Source organism: Scatophagus argus, chromosome 22 (genome assembly GCF_020382885.2).
Source record: "Scatophagus argus isolate fScaArg1 chromosome 22, fScaArg1.pri, whole genome shotgun sequence".
Lineage (NCBI taxonomy): Eukaryota > Metazoa > Chordata > Actinopteri > Scatophagidae > Scatophagus > Scatophagus argus.
In genome coordinates, this window is record NC_058514.1 from 8,018,113 (window position 1) to 8,045,805 (window position 27,693).

The 27,693-nt window shown below is 42.3% G+C and overlaps 2 protein-coding genes and 2 non-coding genes across 9 annotated transcripts in view; 2 read left to right on the forward strand and 2 right to left on the reverse strand.

The window, feature by feature from the left end:
- The window catches only part of LOC124053946 (ninjurin-2-like), a 39,894-nt gene extending 37,565 nt beyond the window's left edge, over positions 1 to 2,329 (forward strand). Inside the window, exon 5 of the mRNA XM_046379548.1 lies at positions 2,310 to 2,329. The gene's annotated coding sequence lies outside the window, so the exon portion shown is untranslated. The remainder of the gene's footprint in view (positions 1 to 2,309) is intronic.
- Positions 1 to 27,693, forward strand: part of LOC124053943 (ELKS/Rab6-interacting/CAST family member 1-like) — a 105,523-nt gene that overhangs the window by 3,473 nt on the left and 74,357 nt on the right. For 3 of the 6 annotated variants that reach the window (XR_006842271.1, XM_046379540.1, XM_046379541.1), the window contains exons 2-11: positions 4,538 to 5,401; positions 7,245 to 7,322; positions 7,531 to 7,686; positions 20,722 to 20,978; positions 21,070 to 21,241; positions 24,352 to 24,426; positions 25,380 to 25,535; positions 26,007 to 26,099; positions 27,193 to 27,360; positions 27,491 to 27,658. Coding sequence is in view for 4 of the 6 variants with exons in the window: in XM_046379540.1 (XP_046235496.1) it covers positions 4,904 to 5,401; positions 7,245 to 7,322; positions 7,531 to 7,686; positions 20,722 to 20,978; positions 21,070 to 21,241; positions 24,352 to 24,426; positions 25,380 to 25,535; positions 26,007 to 26,099; positions 27,193 to 27,360; positions 27,491 to 27,658 (1,821 nt within the window). In the remaining 2 variants the exon portion in view is untranslated. The remainder of the gene's footprint in view (positions 1 to 4,537; positions 5,402 to 7,244; positions 7,323 to 7,530; positions 7,687 to 20,721; positions 20,979 to 21,069; positions 21,242 to 24,351; positions 24,427 to 25,379; positions 25,536 to 26,006; positions 26,100 to 27,192; positions 27,361 to 27,490; positions 27,659 to 27,693) is intronic. The other 3 variants (XR_006842272.1, XM_046379542.1, XM_046379543.1) reach the window with 1 other exon arrangement.
- Positions 6,378 to 6,450, reverse strand: trnak-cuu. The gene has a single exon. It is a non-coding gene; the product is annotated as a tRNA-Lys (tRNA).
- trnak-cuu lies at positions 6,816 to 6,888 on the reverse strand. The gene has a single exon. It is a non-coding gene; the product is annotated as a tRNA-Lys (tRNA).

Below are 27,693 nucleotides of genomic sequence, written 5' to 3' on the forward strand. Positions count from 1 at the left end.
ATAGCGCCAGTGAGTCCTTTCCAGCCACATCATTTCACAACGAGCCTGACAGGAACAGAGCGTAATGGAGGATAATAATATTCAGGATGAGTTTAAAGTGTTTTTATGAGCGCGGATCCCAAGGCGAGAGACGAACTTTGTCAAATTCGGCTCCCACACTGAAACACCAGCCGGCTAAGTATAGGTTGAGTGGTGCGCGTGTGTTGCATTGTGCAGTGTGACAGATGGATGTGGGGTTGTCACATAAATAGAACATGCTGAACACCTTCAGGAATGCTGATGGAGAAAGAGGGAGGCAGTGAGAGGAGGTGAAAGCATCAGGGAGACAAGTGAGAGTCAGAGAGGGAAAGGAAGGATTCGAGGACAGGGAAAGAGTGATGAGAAAATAAGGAATAAACAACTTTTAGCATTAGACTCAAACATCATACTCTCGTATAAGGTAACTGAAAACCTTCCCATCACGTCCGCTTGGTTCTGACATGAACTCTTTAGTGACTTTAATTTAAAACCACTATAAACACTGTTTTTATTGATGATGCTGTCTGCTGGATGAGTAACTATCCATCTGTTTGCAAAAGCCTTCATCGTATGTTTCGAGTTGCTTCTTTATTTGCAGCCATGTTGGGAAAATGTATACAAAAATTCAAAGTATGTCCTCTGCTGTGCCTGCACACACTGGTTATCTGCACAAGTACAACTTGGCAGTCAACCATGGAGACTTTTCTTGGTAGCCGAGTGTGATATTCTAGGATTTTATGAGGCCTAAGACAACACTGAGTGTGTTGAGGGAAGTTGATACATGCAGACTGGCTGTGAGTAACAGTACAGGGGTGCAGAGGACGAAACACCGGGCACTGTGTACTGGTGTGTCCTGTGGAGTGTTTTGTGGACGTAACGGGGATGAGGTTATTTTGGTTCTCAGGCTTTTTTTTGTCAATAAATCACTGGGTCCAGATTCTGAAATGGGAATGTTTTGTGGTTTCCATAGTCTTTTACGATGTTAACTGTGTGTGCTTGGATTTCGTCCGGAAATAAAACAACACATTTGAGCCTCGTGAAGATTGATGTGGTCTTTTTTTTTCGATCAAGAAAATAATTTGTATATTAATTGACAGTGAAAGTAAATAATAAGGTCACAACCACCATAACATACTTTACCAGAACATCATGTACACAGTGTCACATCAGATAGCATTGCAAAGCTAGCTTGAACCTGAATTTGACTGAATGAAGAAAGAAAATCTTTACTCAATGTCTGCTTACTAGCTTTATTCAGAGCCTTCAACTGCAGCAGACTCCATCTACTGTTCCCAAAAATGAACTTTAATGAACTCTCGGCGTAGCTGTGTTTAACAGATGTGTCTTAAGGCAGCACCACATTGCTCTGTCACATTGGTGTGAAGGGGCAAGAGGGATTGCTGAGCGCTGTCTCGATCTCAAGATGCCAGCTGCGTCATAGGTGTTATTGCTGTTGGTATATTTGTTTTTCTTGTTTCTTCTTTTCAGAGGTTTTCCTGGAAATTTATTAAAGTGTTTGCCACAGTGGTAGGCTCATGCAGAGCTTGAGGTTATTATTATTTTTATCTATCTGACTCTCAGTGTGCTGTTTGCTGTCCCTCACCTTTAGCCTTCCCAGAGTCTAAAACCACCACAAACAAATTTGTCAGCCTGTGGGACACACGGGTGCTTTATACATGTGACCCTTAGACTTGAACTGTGGCAAACCCAACATGGTGTGTTGTGGTTTCCATGAAGTCCTCAAGCCAGTAAAAATGAAAAGGAAGTGTGTGTTTAACTGTGTGATAGTCTGGTGAGCTGTCCAGGGTTTACAGCACCCTGCCTCTTGACTCACTGCATGCTGGGATAGGATCCAGCTTCCTTTTACCCTAAAAAAGAACAGTGGTTCAGGGCATGTCGAAGGATATCTGTCTTTACTGGTCCTGTGCCTTTTTTCAGACTAAAACAACTACCAGGGGAAAATAACATTACTGCTAAATTGTGATACTTTGATGGCTGCTGCTTTACAGTTGGCAGTGACAGCCTTGTGGTCACAGAGGAGAGCTTGAACATATGAGATGAGAGCAAGGCTCTTAACCCTCCAACCACTCAGTGCTTGACACATATGAGCAGAGGCAGGTCAGGGCTGAAAAACAAAACTCAGGTATGTGTTAAATAAATGCTGAAAAAAAGAGGTTCAGAAAGAAGCTAGACATACCGAACATGTTTTTGCATAAGGAGAACTGGGACATGAGCATATACATTATCTACAGGTCAGCAGGTCCGGAGGGGTGGAAGAGGAAAGCCCTGAGCACACACACACACACACACACTCTATCTCTCTGCCTCTGCAGTCTCATATTGGCCTCAAACGAAGCATTGGGTGTGTGCGTGTTGCTAGTGACATGATTAGTCATGGCCTCTAAACTGATGTGTTTGTTTGTGGATTGACATGCCTCTGTGTCCTCTGTGTGCCTGCATGTACGCAAGTGTGTGTGGGTGTGTGTCTGTGCTAGAGGCAGGGTCCTGGCCTGTTTCTGTCCAGGTGTGTGTTTCTAGCCTGAAGGGAGACAGCAGATGTTTGTGTTTGAGTGTGTGGCTGGAACTGACTGGCTGCCAGTTAACATCTCCCTGTCCAGAGATCTGTGCTCTCTCGCAGAGCATCATTTGGAAAGATATACGTAGTACTGCAGGGCTGTTAAAGACCTGGGACGGGAAGAAAAGTTGGGGTTTGACGGAAATGCCTCACAATTAATCAGACTTGAAATGAAATGTCAAATTGAGTGGTGAGAAATTTGTAGGGGGTAAGATAATTGTAGATGTGTAACAGACTACTTGTTCCGAATCTTCTTTCTCTTTTAAACTAATTCTATGAGTGTATATTTGACTTGTGTTAGAAACATTTGTCTGTTGCTCTCTGTTATCTGAGAACTTATGTCATATTGTGCAATACTCGAAATCAGCACAGATATTTTGTTAGCTGAAGGAGTGTAGGTAAGTAACGAAACAGGTCAGAGCGTAGTATGCAAGTACTACTTTAAGAATTATCATGTGTTGAGAAACACTACAGCAGCTTTCATTCTTGTGTGTGCTGACTGTTTATGAAGTGGTTCAGTTATAGTAAAGTGAAGAATGTGGATCAGTTGGCCAGTGAGTGTGTCTCGTGGTTTATGTATCTGCTGTATCTGCTGACCTGAGGATAACATCGCTGTCTCCAGCAGAACCCCGATGGCCGAGTGATGACCGTTGACCAGCTGGCCATCGATTTTAAATAGCTGCACATGTACCGACATTATCAGACTCAGTAAATGACGAATTACTCAATATACTGACAGCAAAGTTTCAGAATCTGAAACAAAGCTTGTGCTTGTAGTTCGGGGGGGCTGTTGAATTAGAGCAGCCTTTGAAGGATTTCACGTCATCATCCAGTACACGTATATTATGTTCATTTTTTTTGGTAAAAGACAGTAAAATGTTTTGCAGCTTTAATTTGAGTTCACAGAAGAAAATTGCATTTTTTTTTTATTTTTTACACCGTTAATTACACAGTGTATTTGACCTGATTGACTTAATCAGTTTTAATATTCAAGGGATTTATTTTATCCAACACACAAACACAGACAGGCAGTTACCAGCCTTACCAGCATGACAGAATGTTTATTTGAAACGTAGCAGTGCACATGTTTGGCATATCCATATCCATATATTGCTGTAGACCATAAAATGTCTTTCTAGCTTTTATAGGACACACTGACACACTCACAAACACTCGTGCTGTTATTGCACAACAGAATGGATTAATAACAAGATTTAATTGACTGAATAACAAGAACAGATTATTTTTATTTTAGCTCATGTAATTCATCCAGCAGGAAAACAAATTATTCGCCTGTGAATATTAAATCAGCTGATCTAGTGTTTCCCAGTTGCCAGTTTATTATGACTGCAGGACAGTAGCTTTGATACTGTGATCTGGAATAGTGCGTTCTTAAGAAGAAGAAGGTCTGATGGTGGGGGTGGAGAGACAAAGCAACCTGTGTGATCATGTGAACTGACACATTGGATGACGCTTTGGGCCTGTGGTAGAATCTGTGGCTTAAGCCGAAGTCTTTTGACTGTGGACTGACCATATCAGACTCACATGTCTCTCTCACTTACTGTTTATAAATTTACACATCAGTGAGGTGGAGGAAAAATGAGTTTTGATTGGTGGTTATTGGCAAAGAAGTCACATACAGCACAACACCCATGATTTCGATGGGGAGAGAGAGTTGAGAGGGATGGGAGGCCAGTATATCCAATCACGACTGCAACCAGCACGCATTTCTGTTTATAATGTGTGTTTTTGATTGTGTTGGAGTGGTAAATAGTCCTCTCATGAAGGATGGCACTGCTGGTCTGAAAACCCAAAATAAAAAACTGCTCACAAACCAGTCTGTTGTTCAAAAATAGGATAATCAAAACCATAAAGTGGTAAAAAATCCAGAGCGTTATTTCTTTGATCACTAAAACCTTGTCTTTTTTCTCTCTTTTTTCTTAGGTTATCCCATCATCGCTGGCCTTGTGGATTAACTGGCTGCCTTTGTCTAAAGGGAACCCCTGTTTGATTACCGCTTTCTCACAAAGCTCATTGATTACATTGAGCATGTTGGAAAGGCCCTGATCACAGTTATGTCGACACCGTGTCAGGGACTCACACAGGACTACTGTAGAAGAGTGACAGGAATTTAAGTTTTCAGCTGTTGCACTTAGCGTTTCAGATTTTTTTTGTTTCAGCTTACATTATTTGATTTTACTGATCTGAGTTTTTGTGCAATTTTGAGCATGTATTTTTGATTCACTTGATTTATTCATTTGAACTAGACAATCATTCGTCACTGCAGCGTACACACCATATTCTCTTACCATGTACGGTAGCTCCCGTTCCATCTCAAAGCTGGATGTTGTTGGATCCAATGGTAATGGGTCGGTGTCTGGGAGCCCTGGCCGCTCTCCACGCCTCCCTCGCTCCCCACGCCTTGCCCACAGGCGAAACAGCAGCAGCAGTTCCGCTGGTGGACTCACTGGCTCTGGTAAAACCCTGTCCATGGAGAACATTCAGTCTCTAAATGCTGCCTATGCTACTGGCGGTCCCATGTACTTCAGTGACACAGTTGAAGACCCTGTCGGCATCGGTAGCCTGGGGAGTGGGTTGAACCCCTCACTGCCCAAGAGCACCATGACCCTGGGCAGGGCTGGGGCCAGGGTCCCCTATGGTGTCCGGGCGGCCATCATTGGGAGCAGTCCTAATATAAACACTGGAGGAGGCGGTGGAACGGCTGTGCCCAGTGATGCAATCGCATTTGGAGGAGAGATGCAAAACCAGCCTTCACAGGCGGCCACTGTGCCCCACTCCATGAGACAGGTGAGAGTTTACCTTTTGTAAAGGAAGTGAAACCGCATCTTCATCAAATGTCCAGATTCTTGGTTCAAAGACAGATAAGTATGTTCAGTTTTGTTTTTGGTGCATAAAAACACAAAGCCTCAGCGATATTGCATCATCTTTAAGAAAACAGTTCAAATGAAGTTTAGAATAAAGATAAGGAGTGTGTTAATGAAACTGATTTAGGGTGTTGATAAACTCTATCTCACCTTAGAGCAAACACGAAAAGGGGAAAGATGAAATCAGTTGCAATTAGCAAATAAAATGCTGTCATATGAATCCTCCTGTACAGTGTAGGAGGGAGAGGTCGTGGTTCTGTGTAGTCAAGCTAAATTGGTTGTTTAAAGGTTAATATTTCTTGTACTCCTTAAGTCACGCTTAAAATAATAAAATAAGAGCTGTGTGGGTATTGCAGTAAATGTACTAAGATCTGCCCTCCCACTCCCTCTGCACTATTAGTCATAACCCTAAAGCTCATATCTCCATGATGTATGTCTCCTTTCTCTCTCAAACCTCCTTCCTCTGCTACTATCTAATTATCTGTTTAACAAAAAAATCCTTTCTTCATTTTAACTGTCTGAAGCTTTATTCTGTCATATGTCACGTTCTTGTTCTGTTCCCCAAGCTTTACTGACGACACTTGCCAGGCTGTGTAATGTGAAAAATGAAAAATGTCTCAGATTTCGTGTCTCTGTGAACTCTGATGGATGAAGAATACTGGACTTCTAGGTTGGCTCTGCTCAAACTGCAGATTGCAAGTTTATTGATAAACACTGTGGGTTATTATGCCTTTTATGCCAACCCGAAGCTTATTTTTTTAATTGTTTTTATTGGTACGATGACGCTATAACAGTACAGCAACCACACATGATGTGGATTCAGGTGACACTCTGAGTTGACCTAGTTCAGTCTTGTTTGCATCACGTTGGGCGGGGGGCAGAGAAAGCTAAAACTGCAACGCCCAACGTGGGGCTCGAACCCACGACCCTGAGATTAAGAGTCTCATGCTCTACCGACTGAGCTAGCCGGGCTTCTTGGGGGACTAAGGTCACACAAAGGGGCCAATCTTCAGGGCAGCATTGAGTCATGGCGACTGGGTTGGGTTTCTGGGTCAGCTTCCCAGATGCTAAATTTATTGATTATTGTAGGTCACCAATCTGCAGGGATGAAATTTGCAGGTGAAGTTGCTGTGAGGAGAAAGAGTCAGTACTGGCCACTCTGACATCAAAAACCAGGTTTCAGTTAAAGGGACACAACAACCACCACAGCTGTCTTGGTTTCAGGTCACATGGACAGAGCTGACATATTGTAGTCTGTCAGTCTCCATTCATCTAGAGTTCAAGACATGTGAAGGAAAGTGATTTGATGAGTGGTAAGAAGTACCCAAAACTTGTATCGCCCAACGTGGGGCTCGAACCCACGACCCTGAGATTAAGAGTCTCATGCTCTACCGACTGAGCTAGCCGGGCTCTGGATGAGTGCCTTATTCAGTTCAATTTCCAGTTTTTCTCCGACGACTAAGAACATTGTTCACTCCACACCCCACATCAAAAGCTTTCACATACAAACACACAACTTATCTTAAAAAGTGGCTTGTGTAAGATATTTCCTCGGTATAAATCATGTGCTTGCAACTTTGTAGTCTTTATTTCCGTATTTGCACATTTTTATTTTTTTTTTTTATTTTTGTACATTTTATTTTGTCCTTGGCAGTGATCTCTGTAAATAGACAAAATATTTCTGAAATAACATGAACAAAAATGATCAAACTGCTTTCGGCCAAAAAATTTTTACCCTCACACTGTGTTTGTTTGCTTGTGACCAGGTGAGAGACGGTGCAATGTCAGACCTACAGACACAGCTAAGAGAAGTGCTGAGAGAGAACGAACTACTGCGAAGAGAAGTAAGTGATTCACATGTTTTACAGTTTATGGAATCATATTTTTATCCTTATGTTCTTGTTTTTTTTGTCTGTGAATTCTACCGTCCTGAATTTAAACAAATATTATAGCTATAAGGACATGCTGTTCATTGATCAAGGACTTCTAAGGTCCCAGTCAATACAAATAAACCTTTATTATAACAGAGTCACAATGTTTGACTTCTTTTAGCTGGAGGCAAAAGAGTCCAAACTGAGCTCCTCCATGAATTCGATTAAGACGTTTTGGAGTCCAGAGCTGAAGAAAGAGAGAGCGCTGAGGAAGGATGAAGCCACAAAGCTGGCCGTGTGGAAGGAACAGTACCGAGTTGTACAGGAGGAAGCACAGGTAAGGAAATGGTGTCCGTGTGTGTGTGTGTGTGTGTGTGTGACCATGTGTGTCTTTGGATTGTCTTTGCTTGTTGCTCAGGGTCGAGGGATCAGTGCATCAACAACAATATCCTGCTCCAAGACTGAGTCACTTTCATTGTCATCACTGCTAATCCAAGACTTGGAAAGTTAGACAATCCAAGTTAGAAAATTTCCTTTAGCCCAAACCCTGTTTTATTTTTTGCTTTGGATAAGATTTATCCTTTACTAGCTGTGATATGATTGTTCTATTCGGCTTTGTCTAGTGTAAAAATTTGTGGACCGGCACAAAAGGGAGTATGATCTGCTAAATTTGTGAGCTGTTCTGGTGGATTTGTCTCGCTGCTGTAAAAAGAAAGAAGGCCTTGAAGACGGGTAAACAGATGAAGCACGCTGCCTGGCTGGGGGACTCCCAGCTGTCTTTTGGTTCAGAAGCCATCTGGATGAGACGGAGACGCAGCTAGTCTGGCGGGAGGCCGGAGTATTATACAAGAGATGACTTGCACACACACATGCACACACTTGCTGTCACTTGCTGCCGCACGGTGACTCATTTCACACACTGTCATCTTGAAACCGGTGCAGTAGGGGCTCAGCCCTTGCCACATTTATTCTCTGTTTAAATCATATTTACACTTTGGTCATTAGTCAGTGGTTTTATCTCTGCACATGTGTGTGTGTTTTGGAGATCTTCAGGTTGTGAAGTTACATGACCAGATATTAAAGAGTTTACAGCCGGTTTATTTTATGTTTTTTGTGAATATGTGCAGTGTGTGTACAGGTGCTCATGCATCCACAAATCTAAATGTGTGTGTTTGTGTGTACACACTTATTCAAAGCCGTGCCGTGTGAGTCACAAAGGAGCACATGATAAGATGACAAATCTATCATGTGCGTGACCTCCTCACCATGAGAAAAATTCTCAGTTGCCTTCACACTTGTACACACACACTCCCTTTTGGGTATGTGTGTATGCTGTTATAGTGAGTGGATATACATGTAGAGACATGCAAGAATATTTCCTGATCTTTAATGTTAGGAAATATGTGATACACCGTCTCTCGTTCTGTTTCATTCCTTTTCTTTCCTCCAGGCAAATCACACCCTTTTAACCAAAGGCATCCTTTCCACTTCCTGCTCTCATTATCCCGTCACTTTCCTTCACTTCTCCTGCATCCCTTCGCTCCTTTTTTTCCTCCCTCTTCTTACTTATTCAACCTCTCTTCTTCTATTTCTGTCACCACATGGTGAGTCAGCTCTTGCTTTCCTCCCTCCTACCCTCCCTCCCTCCTACCTTCCCTCCTTACTCTCTCTCTCTCTCTCTGTCTTTGCCATCATCTCTGTGTTAGAAATTGAATTAAGTTACCTCCCACTGCCGACTCACACACATGCACACTGTGTCACGCCCCTGCTGAGGAATGCACATCTCATCTCCACCCTCTGTCCTTCATTCCTCCAAACTCTTACTTACACTTACTCACCTCCTCCCTCACGATCGGTCCTCTATCTTCACCTCTCTTCCGCCAGCCTCTGTCTTTATCTATTCCAGTATAACGGACATTCCTAATCTCATGTTTGTGCTTGTCAGACACAGATCTTTGTAACCAAGAGCCAATAAGTGGTGGTATGAGAAACAGTGTCATACTTATAAATATCTTATTGTCTATAGCATATTTTGGTAAATATATGAATATTTTGTTAGGTGCGTTTATTTGATTATTTAAAAATTGATTAGTGATTACAGCCGTTGATTGTTCCTTGATTTTTTCAGTTACTAACTGGCATTAAATATCTGAAGATTTGTTGCTTTAGTGATGTCAAATATCTTTCAGTTCTTGACTCATTGGGCAAAATAGACATAAATAGAAATAGATATTTGAGAATGTCACCTCAGGCTTGGGTAACTTAAGGTTTGTTTGTTTTTTTTAAGTTTTTATCATTGTCTTACATAAATCGGCCAAACAATTAATAGATCCTTCTAAAACCTAATCTAGATATTAGTTGATAATAAGAGTAGACTGTGAGTGTTTCTTACTTTGTTTTGGGAGGTGTTAGCAAAACTATTGCTAACACTTCTTTTGGCACCATATTTTAACAAAACATCATGCAGCTTAGCTGATAAATATGTCCATAATGTTCAGCAGCTGGTTTCTAGCTTTGTTTTTCTGTCATTTGGGGCTGAATAGGTAGTGTACCGTGGATTTATCAGAGCATATTTGTTGAAAATGATGCTAGGAGAGCAATAAGACTGAAAACAGGAACAATGTGCTACAAGATGCTAAAAGGCTCTGTCACCATGAGCAACAGAAGTTAGATCCCTAGCTAATATAAATGTGTTATTCCAGCTTGAAACAGTGTGGTTTTGAAGGCAGTAAAGGCAGTGACAGCGCTGGAGACAAAAACTCTGTGTTTTGTGACAAGAAAGCAAATTCTGCATGTTCATGTCAGCCAGCCTAGTGGGTGTGTGATTCTTGTGACTAGAATATAGCTTCTGCCTTGTTTAAGAGACAAGACGGAACAAGCTTCAGCCTTTCCCACAGCTGTGCTTATTCTTCTTTGCTTTACATTATTGCTTTCAGTCTGCAGAAAAGTGAATTCAAAGCATTTTAATTTCTCACTCAGATCAGATGGGAGCCTCTTTTTGTTGCTTCCCCACTGAGCATTGAATTATTATCCTTCTCCGCCTCTGTATTGCCATTTGCTTTCACTTGTTTTGCTTCCCACGTGCAGCAATTTCCTCTTACCACACGTACCATTCATTGTCACCACACTCTCCATCTCTTTCTCACTGATCTCTTGTTTTCTGTGTCTCACCACTTCACTCCCACTTTCATGCATCCTCTTGTTCGCGGGCCCCCGTCATTCCCCTCCCTCGCCTCGCTCTCCATCTGGGCCTGTGGAGCAGTTTTGCCACAGAACTTGATTCAATAGAACCGACACACCCCGGTCTAATAAATCTATTGATCTGAGCACGGGTGCATGCTGCTGCATTTAGCCTCATATTGTAGTCAGTGTTGTATGTCTCCTTTGTCACTTTCAGTGCACCGCTTTGCTTTGGTTTCTACTGTTTGTGTGAGTAGAGATCATACAGTTTGTTCCACCTCTTTGATCACAGCAGGTAAGTTCAGTGTCACGCAGAAAGAAAGTGAGGCACAGGGAAGAAGGAAAAAGACAAAGGAATGTCTGGAATGCTTAAGGAGTACTTTACTCTTACCTTCCTTCTTTTCTTGGTAATTAATTTCTTTCTTTCTCTCTTAAGCAAAAACTCACCCTCCTTTTAGTCTATTTCTCATCATATCGTTTTTCTCTCCTACCACTGCACTCTTAACGGAGGTCAGTTTCCATTTGATGAATATGCACGGCCAAGCAGAAGGCAAGCAGCAGTTAACGTTCATGACTTCAGCCGTGACATCGGTTTAACTCAGCGTCACTCTTTCCACTCTGGTACCAAACCCATGTACTGTTTTATGTCTGGAACCTTAACAAAAAGATCATAATAAGGTGTAATATGACATGCACAGGAAGGCACGCGCTTCCGTTAATGCGCTTTCATCAAATGAAGTGAAGAATAACCATGAAGTTTTTGCACACAGGCTCTGTTCTAAGTGGTTTATTCATACCAGCCGAACAATAACCACTCTGTCTGTCCGTTTCTGGGGCTGCTAGATCCAATCTATCATCTACTGTACTCCAGGCGAGCTATGTGACGTCAGCAATGGCGTGTGTGTGTGTGTGTGTGTGTGTGTGTGTGTGTGCCTGAGACAGTGTACATGTTAAAAAAAAGTGGGCTGTATATTGGCCAGGTTTTGTCTCACATGTTTCAGGTGGATTTGAGACTGAACACAAGCTGTGTTGGTGTATGTACATAAACACATAGAGTATTTCTTTCTCTGCGTGTGACTGTTTCCTCAGTGCATTTGAAAATCTGGATTTTTTTTTCTTTTTTTTTTTTTTTTTTTTAAGGGAAAGCAGTTGCCAGCTGTGTTTGTGTGTGATAGGGAGAATAGACACAGAGAGAGTACTGTACCAAGAGGGAGTCTGTGTCCTTTGTTGGCAGCCTGTGTCAGAACAATTGAGCTTTTTGTTTGTTTATGCATGTGTGTGTGTGTGGTTACAAATTGCACAGTGATCTGCATGATTGTTATTGTGTGTTTGTGCGTATGTAAAATATTTGCACAGGGTGACAGACATGCATGTGTGCTGCATGTACCATTTCTGTTTTCATTTATCATGTTTGTTTTAGTTTGTGGGCAGGTTTTATGAGACTGCATGGTACTTGGCATTGGCATGATGTCAGAAGTCGAATTTGTGTGTCTGTGTGTGTGTGTGTATCGCAAAAAGTGCAGCAGTCGGTGGTTGTTGTACTTTCTCTGCTGCACTGTTTTCGTTCTCCTCAATTATTTAACTTAATACTCAAGGTGCTGGTTGAGAATAGAAGTGTGTGTTTGTGTCTGCTAGAGGGAGAGAGAGAGCGAGAGGGAAAATGTTTCTCCTCGGTGATAATACACAAATGTCAATGTGAGAAGTTTTCGTTTTGTTAGCAGGATTTATAGACTTGTCTCCTAGAAATTACATTTCAAATCACATTACATTACACAGTAATTATGTGGTGGAGTATTTTTCTTTTTTGAGTGAACTCCTGTCTGTGGTTCAGTTTAGTCAACAAAAGCACTTTGGTAAAGGTTGGGGAAAGATTGTGATTTTGGTTATATGTTAATAAAAAAACCTTATGTCTGCTGAGTTTTTCTGTATAAAAACACACCCTGATAAGTGCCAACACGTAACCATAAAAAAAATCAATAATGATCTTCTAATTGTGAGTGGATAGAGAATAGCCAGACTGCCCTCTTTGTTGAAATGTAAGGATAGTGAGCATTTAACTGATATGTTCAGTATTAATATTCTTTTACTGGCAAGTAATTTGATTGACATGTTTGGTCGACATATTTGCTTTTGTAAAATAGTGGCATTTAAATGGAATTTCTAGGCCTCTACAGACTCATGCCAGTTCAGTAAGATGATATCGTTGTTGGACAATAGATTTTTTTGAAAGCCCCAAAAAACATACATATATATTGGACTATAGAGGTTTTGTTTTTGGTTGAATTAAAGTGTCAAAACCAGCAGCTATTGAGGCCAGAGTGCAGATCTGTGGGTTTGTCAGCTTCTGAGGAGGTTAATCCAAACAGGCAGGTGAACACAGCGCCCGTTACACCTGGGTGCCACTTTGCCTTCAGGTCGACGGCGGGACGACAGATACAGAGAGATGAGACACCGGAGGAGAGGCCGTCTTTTCTCCCTTCTCCCTCCTCCTCTGCTTGTCATCCTTCTGCCTTTTTGTTCTTTCGCTCAGAGCGACAGAGTTGGAGAGAACAGAGAGAAGGAGACACGGTCTGACACATGAGTGTGTTTTCCACTCTGTGGACATGGCAGTAAATCAGGCCTTTGGGTTAATGTGTAAATGGACGGGGCCACCAGGCGTCTGATCTTTTCCATGGAAATGCTTCAGCCATCTGAAACAAGTTAAATAATCACTACCAAAGAGATGTATTCACTTGTTTTATGAGAGCATGCTAAATAAGACCTTAACTATAGTTCTAACTCAAAGAGAAAAGGTAGTGCTAAAACACATCTTGAATCAGTTTTTGTGCTGATTTTATCTGTTCGGCACTTAATGCTCTTACACCTGGATTTGAACTGATCATCTTGCATTTCTAATTTCATTACCACAAGCTGGCACTGAGCTTGTCCTCATGGGCTCAGATTAGTTCGAATCCAATAGAAACGGATGGTGCCAAGTTCTTTTTCCCCCGTGTGAGATTTCCATTTACTGTACAGAAAAAAATGTTGCCAGTGAGAGTTTCTGTGCCAGCTGGATGCAAAAAAAATGCTTTGCCCGACAATTTGTACACCAGCCTAGACCTGAAAGAAAGAGAGAGAGAGTGGAGGTGGACGAAGAGGAATGGATCTCCAAGATGGATTGAGATGTAAAGATGTGTAAAACGTGGACAGGAAGAAGGAGGAAATTAGGGAAGTGGATAAGAAGGATAGATCAAATTAGAACGCTGGGGCCTAGTGCCAGGAGGAGGGAGGAATGGAGGAGAGATGAATAGATGGCACGGACGAATTGAGCAGAAATCAGCAGATTCAGCGTGGAGGAATGGAAAGAGTGGGGGATGTTGATGTGACGGGAGAGAAGCTGGTGAAGAAAAAGAGGTTGGATGGAAAGATAGAAGTGATAGAGTGACTTGAAGAGATGAGTCAGGGATGCAGAGAGGAGAGCGAGGAAATGGAGCAATGCTTATATCCCTTTCTAAAGGCAATTCATCTGAGTCTTAACCACAGCCAGTGTGCAGGTAGTGCAGAATCACAGAGAAATTCACATTTAATCTGAGCTGAACTGTTTTATAGGTGAGTTGACTGCTGGGTTTTCTTGTTAAAAAGAGAAGCTTGGATGTGAATCTCTTGAAAGAGAGTTACAGATGGGGCAGACGAAGGGGAGGGGAAGGATTTATGGAAAGAGAGTCAAAGAGAAAAAGCTTAACACACACACACACACACACGCACACACACTCAGGATTTTGGATTCTGCAAACAGTTTGTGCATTCCTCCGGAGTCACGCTTCTCAACTGCAGATCCACAGTGCTGCGCTCTCTGCTGTCTCTTTGCTGTTCTCTGTTGAAATCAGTCAGATTACCTGGTCAGTAGACAAATAAGCGTGAGTGGGAATCGTTTCCAAAATCACTCTGGTTTCTCCGTGTGTCCACATCGTTGCTTTAGATGTCGGGTAAGGTGACCAGACAGTCAAAGTGCCATACCCTGCTCGCAGTGACTCTGCCCGAGGTTCACCTTCTTCAAAATCTCAAGTGAGGATGCGTTTCTGTCCACCAGACAGAGACACAATGGTTGTTCGGCAAGAGACAGCAAAGCCTGAACCTGAACATGCCTCTGTGAATTTTTCTTTAAATGCTGGCTGTTCTACAGTCAGCAGTGGAGGGGCTGAAGCTGGACTGAGTAGATCCGAGCGTGAATGTGTTTGACTGTGTGAATATGGTGCAGAACAGTCCTGGAGAAGAATGCAGGCTCAGCAGAATATCTTCTTTGCCTTTGATACGTGATTGTACGTTCTTTCAAATAAACCAACCGTCATCTCTGTTTCTGCCTACCTTGTCTTCCCCCTTCTGTTGCCTGCAGACTGCACCTCTCTCCATCCTCTGCTCATCAACCCATGACTCATTATGCCGCTCTTGTGTGTCTGTGCGTGTCCTCATATCAGCATACCGTATGTCATGTGCATGTACACGTGTGTGACATTTACTGGCTTCTCCTTTTAGGGGGTCTAATATACAAACTAAAAGATAAAAATCGATAATTTTCATTGCAATATTATCTCTGAATTGTGTGTTTGAGTGTGTTTTGCACGTGTGTTTTTCACACATGAATGCTCATCGGTAACAGATGGTCCTCAAACCTGTGTGTTTGTTTAGTCAGGATGAAGAGATAGGTGAGAAAGGGAAAAAGAGAGGGATGGGGAGAAAGAGGGAGTTAGGTAAATACAAGGAATGATGGCAGGGGAGGAAAAAGGCAGATGGACAGAGGGAGGGAGGCAGGGGATAGAGAGGAATACACCAAAGAAGAAGGAGAGAATAGAGGAGGAGTCCTCCACAGTCAGGAGTCTTATAAAACTTTTAAGTTAAATGCAGAGAGCAGGAGAATGGCACTCCTTTCTTTTACAAAGACACGCTGTTCGTTTTACAGTGGAAAGAAATGGAGAGATTTGAAACTGAAAGGAGAGAGAGGGCCAGTTATCCCCTCCTTTCCAACGAGGCTGTGATTTTTGTGAGCTTTCTCTCTCACTTTCCCTCTGTGTGTGTGTGTGTGTGTGTGTGTGTGTGTGTGTGTGTGTGTGTGTGTGTGTGTGTGTGTGTGTGTGTGTGGAGGCCTGTGGTCGCCATGTCTTTCCTTATAAGGAGTGGGTTTGAGAAGAGTTATTGAGGAATGAACAGAATTACGGCGCAGTCACTCCCCCTTTTTCTTCTGCTGCTTTTTCCTCCTCTTCCTCACTAAAATCTATATATCAGTCTGTCTGTTTGTCTGACTATCCGCACTGCGTTTATGTTAAATGAATGTGGCAGCTGCAGCGTTTCTTCTCGTCTCTCCTCGCTCTTTAAAGCCACTACTGACCCTGATGTTGCATCACAAAGTGACTGATTAGGGTCAACATTTCTCTCTCTCGCTTTCTCTCTCCCCTCTTGGCTATTTTCTTTCTTTGTTTTCTTTGCTTATTCTTTCCTTCATTTCATCTCTTCCCTTCTCTTTATCCACACTTATCCCTGCCTTCCTCTTTTGTTTTCACGCATACATATTCGATCTGATAGTGTGTTACTAACTCCATCCGCTCACTCCCCTTCCTTTGGAAAATGAGGGATTTTCTTGTTTCCTCTGCTCATTCCTCCTCTGCGTTATGTTCTTCATCCTCCACCTTTATCCTCGCAGGAAGATTGAGAGTGTGTTAATCTGCCTGTTGTCTGATGCCTGAGTGGGCGATGCTTTCAAACTGCTCACGGTCATTACACACACACACACACGCACGCAAACAGCATGACCACTGCCTGTAACATTATGTCTGCATGTGGGCATTATCGTGCACTTGATGTGTTTGTGTTTGTTTGTCCATCCAAGTGTGTGCTTGTCACAGTGTGTGCCTGTTTGCGATGAGAGGGGGAAGCGTGACTCACCCGGCGAGCACGGTATAAGCGAGGGATGAGACGGAGGAGTAATAACGGAGAGATGGTTAATATTGAACGACAGATGAGCAGTGGCCTGAGGGGGGGATGAGGAGCAGATGGAAAAAAATTGTCACCGTGTTCGCAAACGGATTTTCTCTTCTTTTCTCTCGCTTGTGGCCATTCAATTTGAATTTGGAGCTCATTTAAATCCTCCTAGAGATGTGAATTCGTGGCTCAACTCAGTGGACAAAAGTCCCGATGAGCTCATCTTCAGTCCCACTTCTTGCTGCTGAAACTGGTCCTGAACTCAATCATGACACTCTGCTTAATGCAGTGCTGTAATGCAGTGATTCCCAACCAGATAAGCAACCTGCGAGAAGTGTCGTGCACTCAGGTTGCTTGTCGGTAAGGTGTCACTGACAAATGATTGTGAAGCACTGCGGTAATGGACAGCAGGTGGCAGGCCTGTGTGGTTGCAGCTTGTTTGTGAGATTCCGTCAGTTTTGTTGTAATGAAGCAAATCAGAGTTGCGTTGCTTGAAACGTCAGCCGGTTGAAAAAGAATGCAGTAAAGCTAATATTTCATTTTGACCGTGTGGATCATTTCATCTGGTCAGCAGCTGGTTGGAGGAACTCATCACGTCTTCTGTTTGCATCGGCCCTTATTATGTTGTAAATTGCATACAAAAGATCCCTGAGGAAAACAAAAAGGTTGAAGTCTGTTCAACAAACTTAAAATTGACTTCTTCCTGTGGGTTCATTTGTTGCGCTTGTCCTTTTTCCAGGGGAAAACTCTGGTTTTTGGAGTATCCTGGTTGCTGAAGTGCACATAAATACCATCGTTGTGGCTTCTACAGACAGCATTTGTTGACGGACTGTCTCAAGCTCGCACAGCGTGTGTGTGTGTGTGTGTGTGCCTTGTCTGAAATGTAGCAATAGGATTTCCAAATTTTCCTGCAAAGAAAATAAAAGCACCGTTGAATCAAGCTCACAAGTTTTGGATTGTTGAACCTCACTGGCGTCAAGATGATGTCCCATCTTGCACTTGTTTACATCATCTTGATTAATGTATCTGTCCCTCCCTCCCTCAGACATCTGCAGGAAAGATTTGTCATCTTGATTTGTCTTCTCGTTTGTGTATTTGTCACATTTTACACAGTTTGTCTCTCTCACTTGTTAGTTTGTCATTTCAGTGTGAAAATAAACTGAAACCCGCCGTGTAAACATAGTGATGAGTAGTTTGGGAATACATCGGGTAATAATAATGACCTTATTGTTTATATAAGATTTGAATTTCTTTCCAGTTGTTGTTTTATTTGTTGTTGACTTGTTTGCGCGTGCAGGCTGACTCACACTGTGTTTGTGTGTGCGTTTCTGGATGCACGTGCATTCGCGTTTCTGTCTCTGTTTTGAGTTGGCGGCCGACCCTCTCGGTCCCCTGCCGTCAGGAAGTGCTTGACGGGGTCAAAGGTGGAGGAGCCAAAGACGACTCAGCAGAAACTGAGAAGACAAACCACAACTTGTGGTCTGACCTCCTCTTCTCCTCTTTTCATCCCGACTCCTGTTTCTGCTGGACACAATTAACACACTGTTTTCTCTAACTTCTCTCGCCGCCTTCTCCTTATCTCCTTCTCTGTTTTTCTTTCCTTCAGCTTGCTTCCTTTTTATACTTCACTCCCTTTTATTCTTCTGTCTCTCGTGGTCTGGCATTTCTCTGCTCTACATTCCAGCTGTGTGTATGTTGGGGGGGAGTTACTGGCACAAGCACCAGTGTGTGTGTGTGTGTGTGTGTGTGTGTGTGTTTGTGTGTGTGTGTATGCATACTTTATTTGCTTGGCTTCATGCAGATACACCCTGATTTGCGTTTCTGTGAGCAACTCTGTTGAGGCTTTCTGTCAGGGTGTGTGTGTGTGTGTGTGTGCATTCATTTATGCAACTCTGACATACTTCTACATGCTTGATATGAGTGGGTGAGACTGTGTATGTGTGTGTGCATCTTCCTGGTTTACAGTATATAATGATGGCTGCAGGCATGTGCATTCTTTAATACCTAAATAGCACATGAAATACATTATCTCCTATTCATTTAACTGTAATGATGTGTGTGTGTGCGTGTGTGTTTGTCTCTCTGACCATCCACACGTGACATCCATACAGCTGTGTTCTTCTGTGTACGTACTGTTGATATTCATATCTGTGACTGCAGCCAAAAAGTCTCTCTGTTATTGATTAATCCTGTGATTATTGTCACTATAAATCAATTCATTGCTTTTAGGCAAAAGACAATGGCAAACAGGATTTGGAAACAAACTAAATAAGGTGTGAACTTCAGCCTTAAATTTAGAGGCAATCCTGACACATAAAATGAAACTAAAGACATAAAAACAAAATTGAAGCCATAAACATCAGAAGGCAGCAAAATTGGCTTTGAGTTGATTTGTGTTGTGAAATTTTACATTTTTTATTTTTATTTTTTTCTTTACCTTGTTTTTTTAAGAGAAAATGCATCACAAAATGGGGACAAAAGCACATTGCAAGTTTCTAGAGGCCAAGTCGGTGTCTTTGAATTGCTTATTTACTCTCTACAACAGTGAAAAACCCCAAAAGTTTACAATGAGGTGAGAGGAAGAAAAGCTGGAGGAGAAAACTGATAAATATTTTTCATTTGTGTCTTTGAAACATAAAAATAAAATTAAAACAGTTTTCATTTGAAAGGCTGACGAACAAACAGCTTTTGGTCGTTTGGTTTTGGTCAGCGTTTGCATGTCTGACTTGAGGAGCCACACTTGGCAGGGGGACTGAGGGATTAGACCGGAGAGGGAATATGCAAGAGAGCAACGGGATGCTGCTTCTTCAGGGAAGTCCTGTAAATGTCAGCGTTATGTGTGAGTCAGCACACCAACCCACTCGCCCACATGAACACGCACGGTCATACAATAAGGAGAGCGGAGGATAACGTATAAAAATGCGTGTTTTATTGTAATATACTGTACATTTGTCTCAACAGAAATAGAAAAATGTTCAGCTCTGCCCCTGGACTTTCTCTTCTCCTTTCTCTTCCTTGATATCTTAGAAGTTGTTTTTCTTTGCCTGCCCGCTCATCCGTCTCTTTACTTTTCCATTTGGTCTTGTCCTTTCGCTCGTCAGTGCTGATTAATGATCAGCTGCAACTGAGCGATAACATCTCGACCTTTCTTTCTAACCTCATCACTTCTTTTCTCTTTTTCTTTTTTAATCTCACGGTAACTTCTGTTCTCGTTCATGCACTTTCTCCCTCAGCACTTTGCCGCTTGTATTATTATTATTATTGTTCATATTTTTGTCTCTCCATCTGTTTTTTTATACCTGATGACTCATGTTGCAATGACCCGGCTGTTGTTCAGTTATGTGCGACGCATTTTAAAGATGCCAGGGGACATCATAACGACAAGACACACACACGCGTGCGCACACACAAATGGTTAAACTCCTCTGTTGTCTGACTCAGGGCCAGTCATGTCACGTTGTCCTCAGCCGTGACCGTAGTGATACTAACCTGCCAACACACTTTTACAACACGCTGCCTCGCTCAAGATGACACACACACATCGCTCACACTTGCTCGCGCTGCCCCAACATCTGCCTTGATGTATTCTGTGTATCGATCCGAGCACAAATAAATCGAATTCATTGATTTTAAATGAACCACTGTAGTCTAGTGTCATTAATTTGTACAGCTCAGTGTCATGCATTCCCTCTTCGAAGTCCATGTTAGTATCCTCTATGGGTGCATCCACGTTTTCTTTCGCAGTATCGGAACTCAAAGTGTGTGTGAGTCTTGCTGCATGGATCGAAGAAGAATAATTTTACATAAGGAAACACAACAACATGGTTTACTGAACACTGAATAGTGATGCTGCGTTTCAGCCATTAGACGTAAAGCTTTGGGTGCTACAGAGATGCTCTGGCTTTCACATCGCATCATCATACATCAATTTAACACAAACCGGTTTACACACATCGAACTTGAGAGCCTCGAGGGGCCTGGCGTCTGGATTGTTGGGCACTGCCTTCATATGTGCCACAAGTTTGGAAAACCCAAAATCTCAGCTTCCGGTACAACAAAGTCTGTACTGATTAACAACTGCTGGGAATGTTTTATAGTCCTGTTTTGCAATGGAACAGTAAAAATCTTACTTTGTACGTTTTAATCTCCTGAGCAGCTTCATCACAACATCCAGCTCCTGTTAATCTCTCACTAATATAACTCGTTCTCTCTCTCTCTCTCTCTCTCTCTCTTTTTCCAGCATTTTCAGTGCACCATCCAGGCTTTACAAGATGAGGTCAGAATCCAGCGAGATCTCAACCAGCTCTTTCAGTCCGACTACTCAGAGACCGGTCTCTTCGGAAACCAGCCCATCACTCCGCAGGAAATGACGGAGGAGAACTTCCTGCGTCTCCATGGCGAGTACGAGCGACAAGTCAAAGAGCTCTTCCTCCTGAGGAAGACTGTGGAAGAAATGGAGCTGAGGATAGACACACAGAAGCACACGCTAACTGCCAGGTAAAGATAAACAGCTATGTGACATTACGCGATTTCGAGGACGTCTCACTGAGGGTTTTTTTACGATGGCCAACCTATTCTTTTCCAACAGGGATGAATCCATAAAGAAGTTACTGGAAATGTTGCAGAGTAAAGGTCTGTCATCTCGGGCAAACGAGGAAGACCATGAACGAACGAGGCGACTGGCCGATGCTGAAATGACCATCCACCAACTGGAGGGCCTACTGGAACAAAAAGACAAAGAGATGCTCCAGCTCAGAGAGGTCCGTGTGCTTGTGCAAGTGGTGCATGAGAGACAAAGTGCATTCAAGCATTCCCATGTGTGCGGGTGTGTCTTTGTGTGCAGCCAGATGTGAGCGCGTGCAAATCATATCCAAGGACTGTTTCCACTCTCCGCTTGCAATTCACTTTTAATGCGACACAGATACGTCAACACACACACAGAAAAATACACAGGAAGCCGCATTTTATCCTATTATGTCTGCTCTCTGCTGCTTGCTTTGTCTCTTTTCTAAGGTCTCACTCAGTTGTTTTAACTTCATCCAAGTGTTGTTTCATACAACAGCTCCCTCTAGTGGTTAGATGTTAACAGCAACGCATCAAAGATGGATATTTGACTTTTCACTAACAGACTATACAAAATGCCTGCAATGTACTTCAAAATATCTTTTCTGGACACATTTTCATTAGTAACACAAATTATTGATGATGACATGACAGAGGGAATGTATGAAAAAGAAATGCTTATTGATCTGTGATAGATAAAACATACAAATATGCGGCCAATATGAATACACAAATGTGTATTTTAAAGGAGAGATACATATTCTATTTCTGATAATAATATTCATCTTAAACCATTAATTTGTCTTGTCAAGAGCCACCAGGCTGAAAACTGTATCAGTTACACTGAAAACTATACAAATAACTGATCTCAGGTCAGACTTTTATGACCAGCTCCAAAACCACCAGGAGCCACAGCTGTGAGGGAGAAGTAAACACATAAACACACACACACACACACACACAAGAGCAAGTGGTGCATCATTAAATGTATCAGAGGCAGCAAAGGACCGAGTCAGGAAGCAAAATTTTTTATTTTTTTTTTCCTCAGAAAGGATTTAATGGTTCCTGTTACTTCACATTGCATCAGTTTGCTGTACAGACTTTCTGTTTTTTTTTTTTTTTTTTACTGTATTTTGCAACATACTTTGTTAATTGCAAAAAAAAAAAAAACTCAGATTCAGATTCTTCAATATCTGGAAGATAATTTCGATATAGGTTAAAGAAAAAATTACAGTATTAAATAATTTACAAGGGTCTGTTGCACCTTTGTTTCGCAGACTTCCTGTTGCACTGCTGACGCTTATTTTTTGGACATTCTTCATTTCACGAATTAACAGACCAGTGTTTTCAACTCCCTGCACCTAAAAAGAAGGTCTTCACAAATCCCCATATAAAAGTGAGACTGAAAGCAAAGAGAGACTGTAAATATCCAAATCTAAGCTATTAAATTCCTAATTATAAAATGGAATAAATCCCTTGACTTTGAGCCCAGTGAAATTTAAATACCATCAAATCTGTAGCACTGAAATACTTTGTTTTACTGAGACAGTACAGCAACAAGGAAGCTGGTTTCAGTTCTGCTTCATGCAAAGAAGAAGCAGTTTGTCAGTTACAGCAGTTGTTACATGAGCAACACATCAGCTTCAGATGACTAGTTTGGTATGAGAGCTGCAGTATAGTGACTGTCCACCAGAGGGCGATAAAGATGTTTTAGCTTCACTTTTAAGGAGCTCTCATGTTGTTTATTTTTATATACAGTTACTGGTCAAGTCTAGTTAATGTCTGTCATTCGTGTGAATCATCTTATGTAACAATAATTGAATTTTAAAATTATGTATCCTTTTTTTGTAAAATTTAATAATCGTGGCCCTTTCTTTGCTTCCATACTGCAAAATGCTGCATTAGTTCTGATTTTACCAGTAACACTCTTCAGGAAGTGATTGCCAAACAAAAAATAAGGAATATCTGTGTATGTATGTGTGTCTGTGTGTGTGTGTGTGTGTGTGTGTGAGAGAGAGAGAGAGAGAGAGAGAGAGAGAAAGCGTTCATATTAGCGCCTTAAGCTATGGCACCCTGCTCTCCCTTTCATGTACGTGTGTTTTTGTGCTTCCTGTCTCATGCATTAGTTTTCTTTGTTAGCCCCTAAGTGTGTTTCCTCCAAAGGAAAGCAGCGATGCGTACACCGCTAAGTCCTGCCCTCTGCTTTTATTGCCTCCCTCTCTCTCACTCTGTCGTCTCACTGTCCTTTCTGTCTCTTTTTGTGCCTTTACATCAACACTCAGCTTTCTATCTCTCCCCCCCTTTGCTCTTACTTCATTTGACTAGTGACCTGTGACGCGGTAACAGCAGTTGGACAGATAAGATTTTGTTGCGTTGTAGCCCGGTAAATTAGGATTGTTAAAGATTTTTTTTTTTTTTTTGAGAATTTAAGGGAATTCAGAAAAAGAAATCTAGTTTCAATCTGCCAGGTTCTTTCAGAAATTATTTTTTAGTTATTATTTTGTGATTGGATGCTGCTGTTGTAGGAAATGTAAACTGGTTTTGTGTGGTCAAAATTTCAGGAGGACTCAGTTTCTCTGTTTGAACTGAATTATTTGATTTAATTCCATTTTTTTTTTTATATTCTAGTCCACTTCAGATTTTATTTGAACCTAAAGGCATCAGAGCTGGGATCTAATTAATTGAATTAGCATCATTTCAGGCTGCCAGATTTGATCATTCTTTCACATTTGAGACTGAAACGGTGTCAGCTCAGTCGGTGACGTTCCTCACAGTTTGAACGATGTGGGATGGACGGATCGACCCGAGGAGGCTGAAAGCCAGCGCTTCCGCGGGAGGGAAACATCTCCTTACCGCCTCCCCCTCCATCCCCATCTCTCCCTCTTTTCCTGTTTCTCCCTCAATCCCAATTCCACCTCCTTTCCACGTGTCTCCACCCTTCCAACCCTCTCCTCATTTCTCCCCCTCTCGCCATCACCCGCTCTGTTCCTCTCCCTCCTTCCCCGCACCTTCCCCTCCTTCACATCGCCACTCCATGCGTCCTGTCGTCCTCCCCTCCTCCTGTCCCCCCCACTATCCCTCTTTCATCGTCTCCTCCTCAGTCCATCCCACCCTTCAGCGCTCGCCATCCTTCCCTGCTCCCGCTCCACGGCCTACACCTGCCGTCCAGCCATCCCTCCATCCCTTTCCATCAGTTTCTGTCCCCTCCCACCCTTGTGCACGAGCCTCTCCTCCTCATCCGTCGCTCCATCCCTCTGTGTCTCTCTCTCTGTCGTCTGCTGACCATCGTGGTGTCTGTGTCCCTCAGGAGCTGCACAGGAGATACGAAGCAGCTCCAGAATCAACAAAGACCAAGGCCTTGCAGACAGTCATTGAAATGAAGGTAAACACCTGTTGTCAATTATTTCATATCAATATGTGTGTGTGTTTTATATCAAAATCATGACTTTATACCAAGCATGACTTCATTGTATGGAATATGGAATGTATAGAAAGAAAAGCCTTAAAAAGATTTATGTCAACATTGTTTGTTCATGTTAAAAGATTTTTTTAAACTTCTGGATGTTGATATACGAGCCTCAAATATCCAGTATCGATGGGACTTATTTATTTACATGCAGTTTATTTACTATCTGTAAGTGTAATGACAATGACAGTAAAACTGTTGAAGTGTTGTTTTTCAGTATGAAGAGTCATGAAACATAACCTGAAGTTAACACTATGAAGCAGAGACTGAAGCAGAATATTTGCTTTCAAAAACCTCTTCCTGAAAATTATTCTCTTTAGTTTCCAACATAGGCTATTCAATACAGTAGACATATTTGTTTATGTTTAATGTAATGTACAGATTTTATCAGTTAAAGGTCTGATATCATGCACACTGACGAGCTTTGATGTGGAGCTTCAGAAGTTTGTCCACAATCTGTTGCAAACGGTTTCTGTTCATACAACAGTATTTTCTATATCCTGAACAGTTAATATGCACTTCCACCAGTAAAAGTTCATATTAACAGTACTCCTTTTACAGTACTCCTAAATGTTGTTGAAGGGTGGGTAATGTTTACACTACATCTCCAAACCAGCTCATTGGGATGTTGCTTATATGGAAGATCAAGGCTGCAAAGTCTGTCAGTAATTCAGGATTTGCTCAGCCTGCCTACAACATGTCGAGTATGAGCCGTTCCTCAGGCTTTCTTTGAATGAGTTTCCAACTCTGTTTATCTGTCAGGAACACCAAAGGAATATATTTCATTTTTTTGATCATATTAATGGCCCAGGTACAGTAAATCACGCCTGGCCTTTCCTCTTAACATGAGCATGTTGGTCTCCTGCCAGGATGCAAAGATCAGCTCGCTGGAGCGCGGCATGAGAGAGCTGGAGGAGGAGGTCAACATGCTCAAGTCCAATGGGGCTTTGAGCAGCGAGGAGAGAGAGGAGGAGATCAAGCAGATGGAGGTCTACAGATCCCACTCCAAGTTCATGAAGAACAAGGTGACGGATTCACACACACCCACACCCACACACACACCTTATCTGTCCCACCAGTTTTTCCTTTTTGGCGTTTTGAATGCAGGATTACAACACAATGGCTCAAGTAAGCCTTCCCCAGTGGACATGCCTATGGAAAACAATGTTCAGTCTGTTTAATTAGTGCATAAAGAAGCAGATGAGAGGAGTGTATTCCAATTAAAACTGTTTTATGTCATTATTTACCAGAAAATGATGTTATTGTAGCAAAAACATTTTCCACTGTAATGATTTGACACTGATTACATCAAAGCTGCTATTCCTTGACAAACACCCATGCTTGTACATGATGATGGTACTGATGCGGGGGAGGGACGTACAGTAGGTGGCTTTAATTTATTATTTCAGCACGTGAGGTGTTAAAGTAGGCCCGCATGTGGTCAGCGACTGTGACAGCTGATTGGTGGTCATGGTGACGCCCTCCTCTCCTGTCAGGTTGAGCAGCTGAAGGAAGAGCTAACGCACACCCAATCAGAGAAGGAGGAGCTAAGGCAACGAGCCAATGAGCTTCAGCGGGAGGTGTCTGCAGTAAGAGACCCACCTCTGTGCTCCTTCTTTCTTTTCCTGGTTTCTTACTTGAATTTTCTGCCTCCCAGGATGAGTGACGGCTAATGGCTGCTGCTTGAGTAGATTCCCAGTAGAATCCCAGTAATGTGACTGTGTGTTCAGACAGTACTGAGCAACTATAACTCTCAAATGGTGCTCACTTGAACTAACTGACACCTGCTACTGTTTTATGGGAGCAACGTGGTAAATTCATACACTTTATTGAAGTGCATTTTGTCATTCCATCGCTAGTTATTGTCACATTATTTTCTTGCAATTTTACGTGTGTTATTTTGTTTATATTAGCAGGTTAGAAGGTCTTTACTACCTATTCTGTCAGTGATCAGTGGCTGTTGACAGTAATAGTTGTTTCTAGCCATCTGAACTGCACAGTTAGAGACTTCAAACTGAGAATCCAGCTCTGCCGTGCTGCCGTTTGCATATCTCTAACCTGCTTCTCTTTCTTCTTGCATGAGGTTTCTTTCATCTAGTGGCTTGGATCACTGTTTTTTGTGTGTGTATGTGTCAGGTTAAATTCAGTCCCAAAGTTCACTCTTGCTTATACTGCAATGGAGTGCTCTGAAGCAAAGTGGTGGGGAGGGGGGGGCACTACAACAGCCAATAAGATTTCAGCTGGTGCCAGTGCCCTGTGGCCCTGCCCCTGGGTTGGCCTGTGTACAAAATGAAACTCACCTTTTCTTTCTTTCAGTCTTTTTTGGGATAACTGAAAGAATCGAACCTGACACTCTTGTACGGTACAAATAAGTAGTTGGGAAGGACAGTAAATGCTTTAAAAGGTGTGTGATGCTGCACTTACTTAACTGAGGTGTGTGTCTTAAATCCTGTTGACTTTCCATAAGAGAAATTAGAACCGAGAATAAACAGACACAGTACAAGTATAACTCCTCTGAAACCAAGGGCAAATGCTCAGTTAGTAACGCTCACATGCTCACTTGTAGTGGATCTTTAATACATTTTAATACATGTAACCATGTAGTCTTGTTCGGTACACACTCTAACTCTTTCTTCTCTATCGCCCCTCTCTCTCCTCCTTCCACTCGTGTGTGGTACTCAGATGGAACAGGCAAAGCAGGACCTGAGTCGTAAAGACAGTGAGCTGTTGGCTTTCAGGACCAAACTGGAAACTCTGACCAATCAGTTTTCAGATAGTAAACAACATGTGGACGTGCTCAAGGAGTCACTCACTGCCAAGGAACAGAGAGCTGCCATACTACAGACCGAGGTAAGGTTACTTTTCGGAAAGCACTTATTGCTCTATGTAAGGGTAATGGTCCTTATCGTTTTAGAAGTGATCTCTGGTTCATAAATATTCACTTTTACTTCCTTTTAATCGTTTGCGCATGTCTGTGCAGGTGGATGCTCTTCGTCTGCGTCTGGAGGAAAAGGAATCTCTCCTCTCTAAAAAGAGTCAACAGATATCAGAGCTGACAGAGGAGAAAAGTACTCAACACGGAGAGATCACCGACCTCAAAGACATGCTGGACGTCAAGGAGCGCAAAGTTAATGTGCTGCAGAAGAAGGCAAGAAAACGCTGAAAGAAAAAGTGTTGAATGAA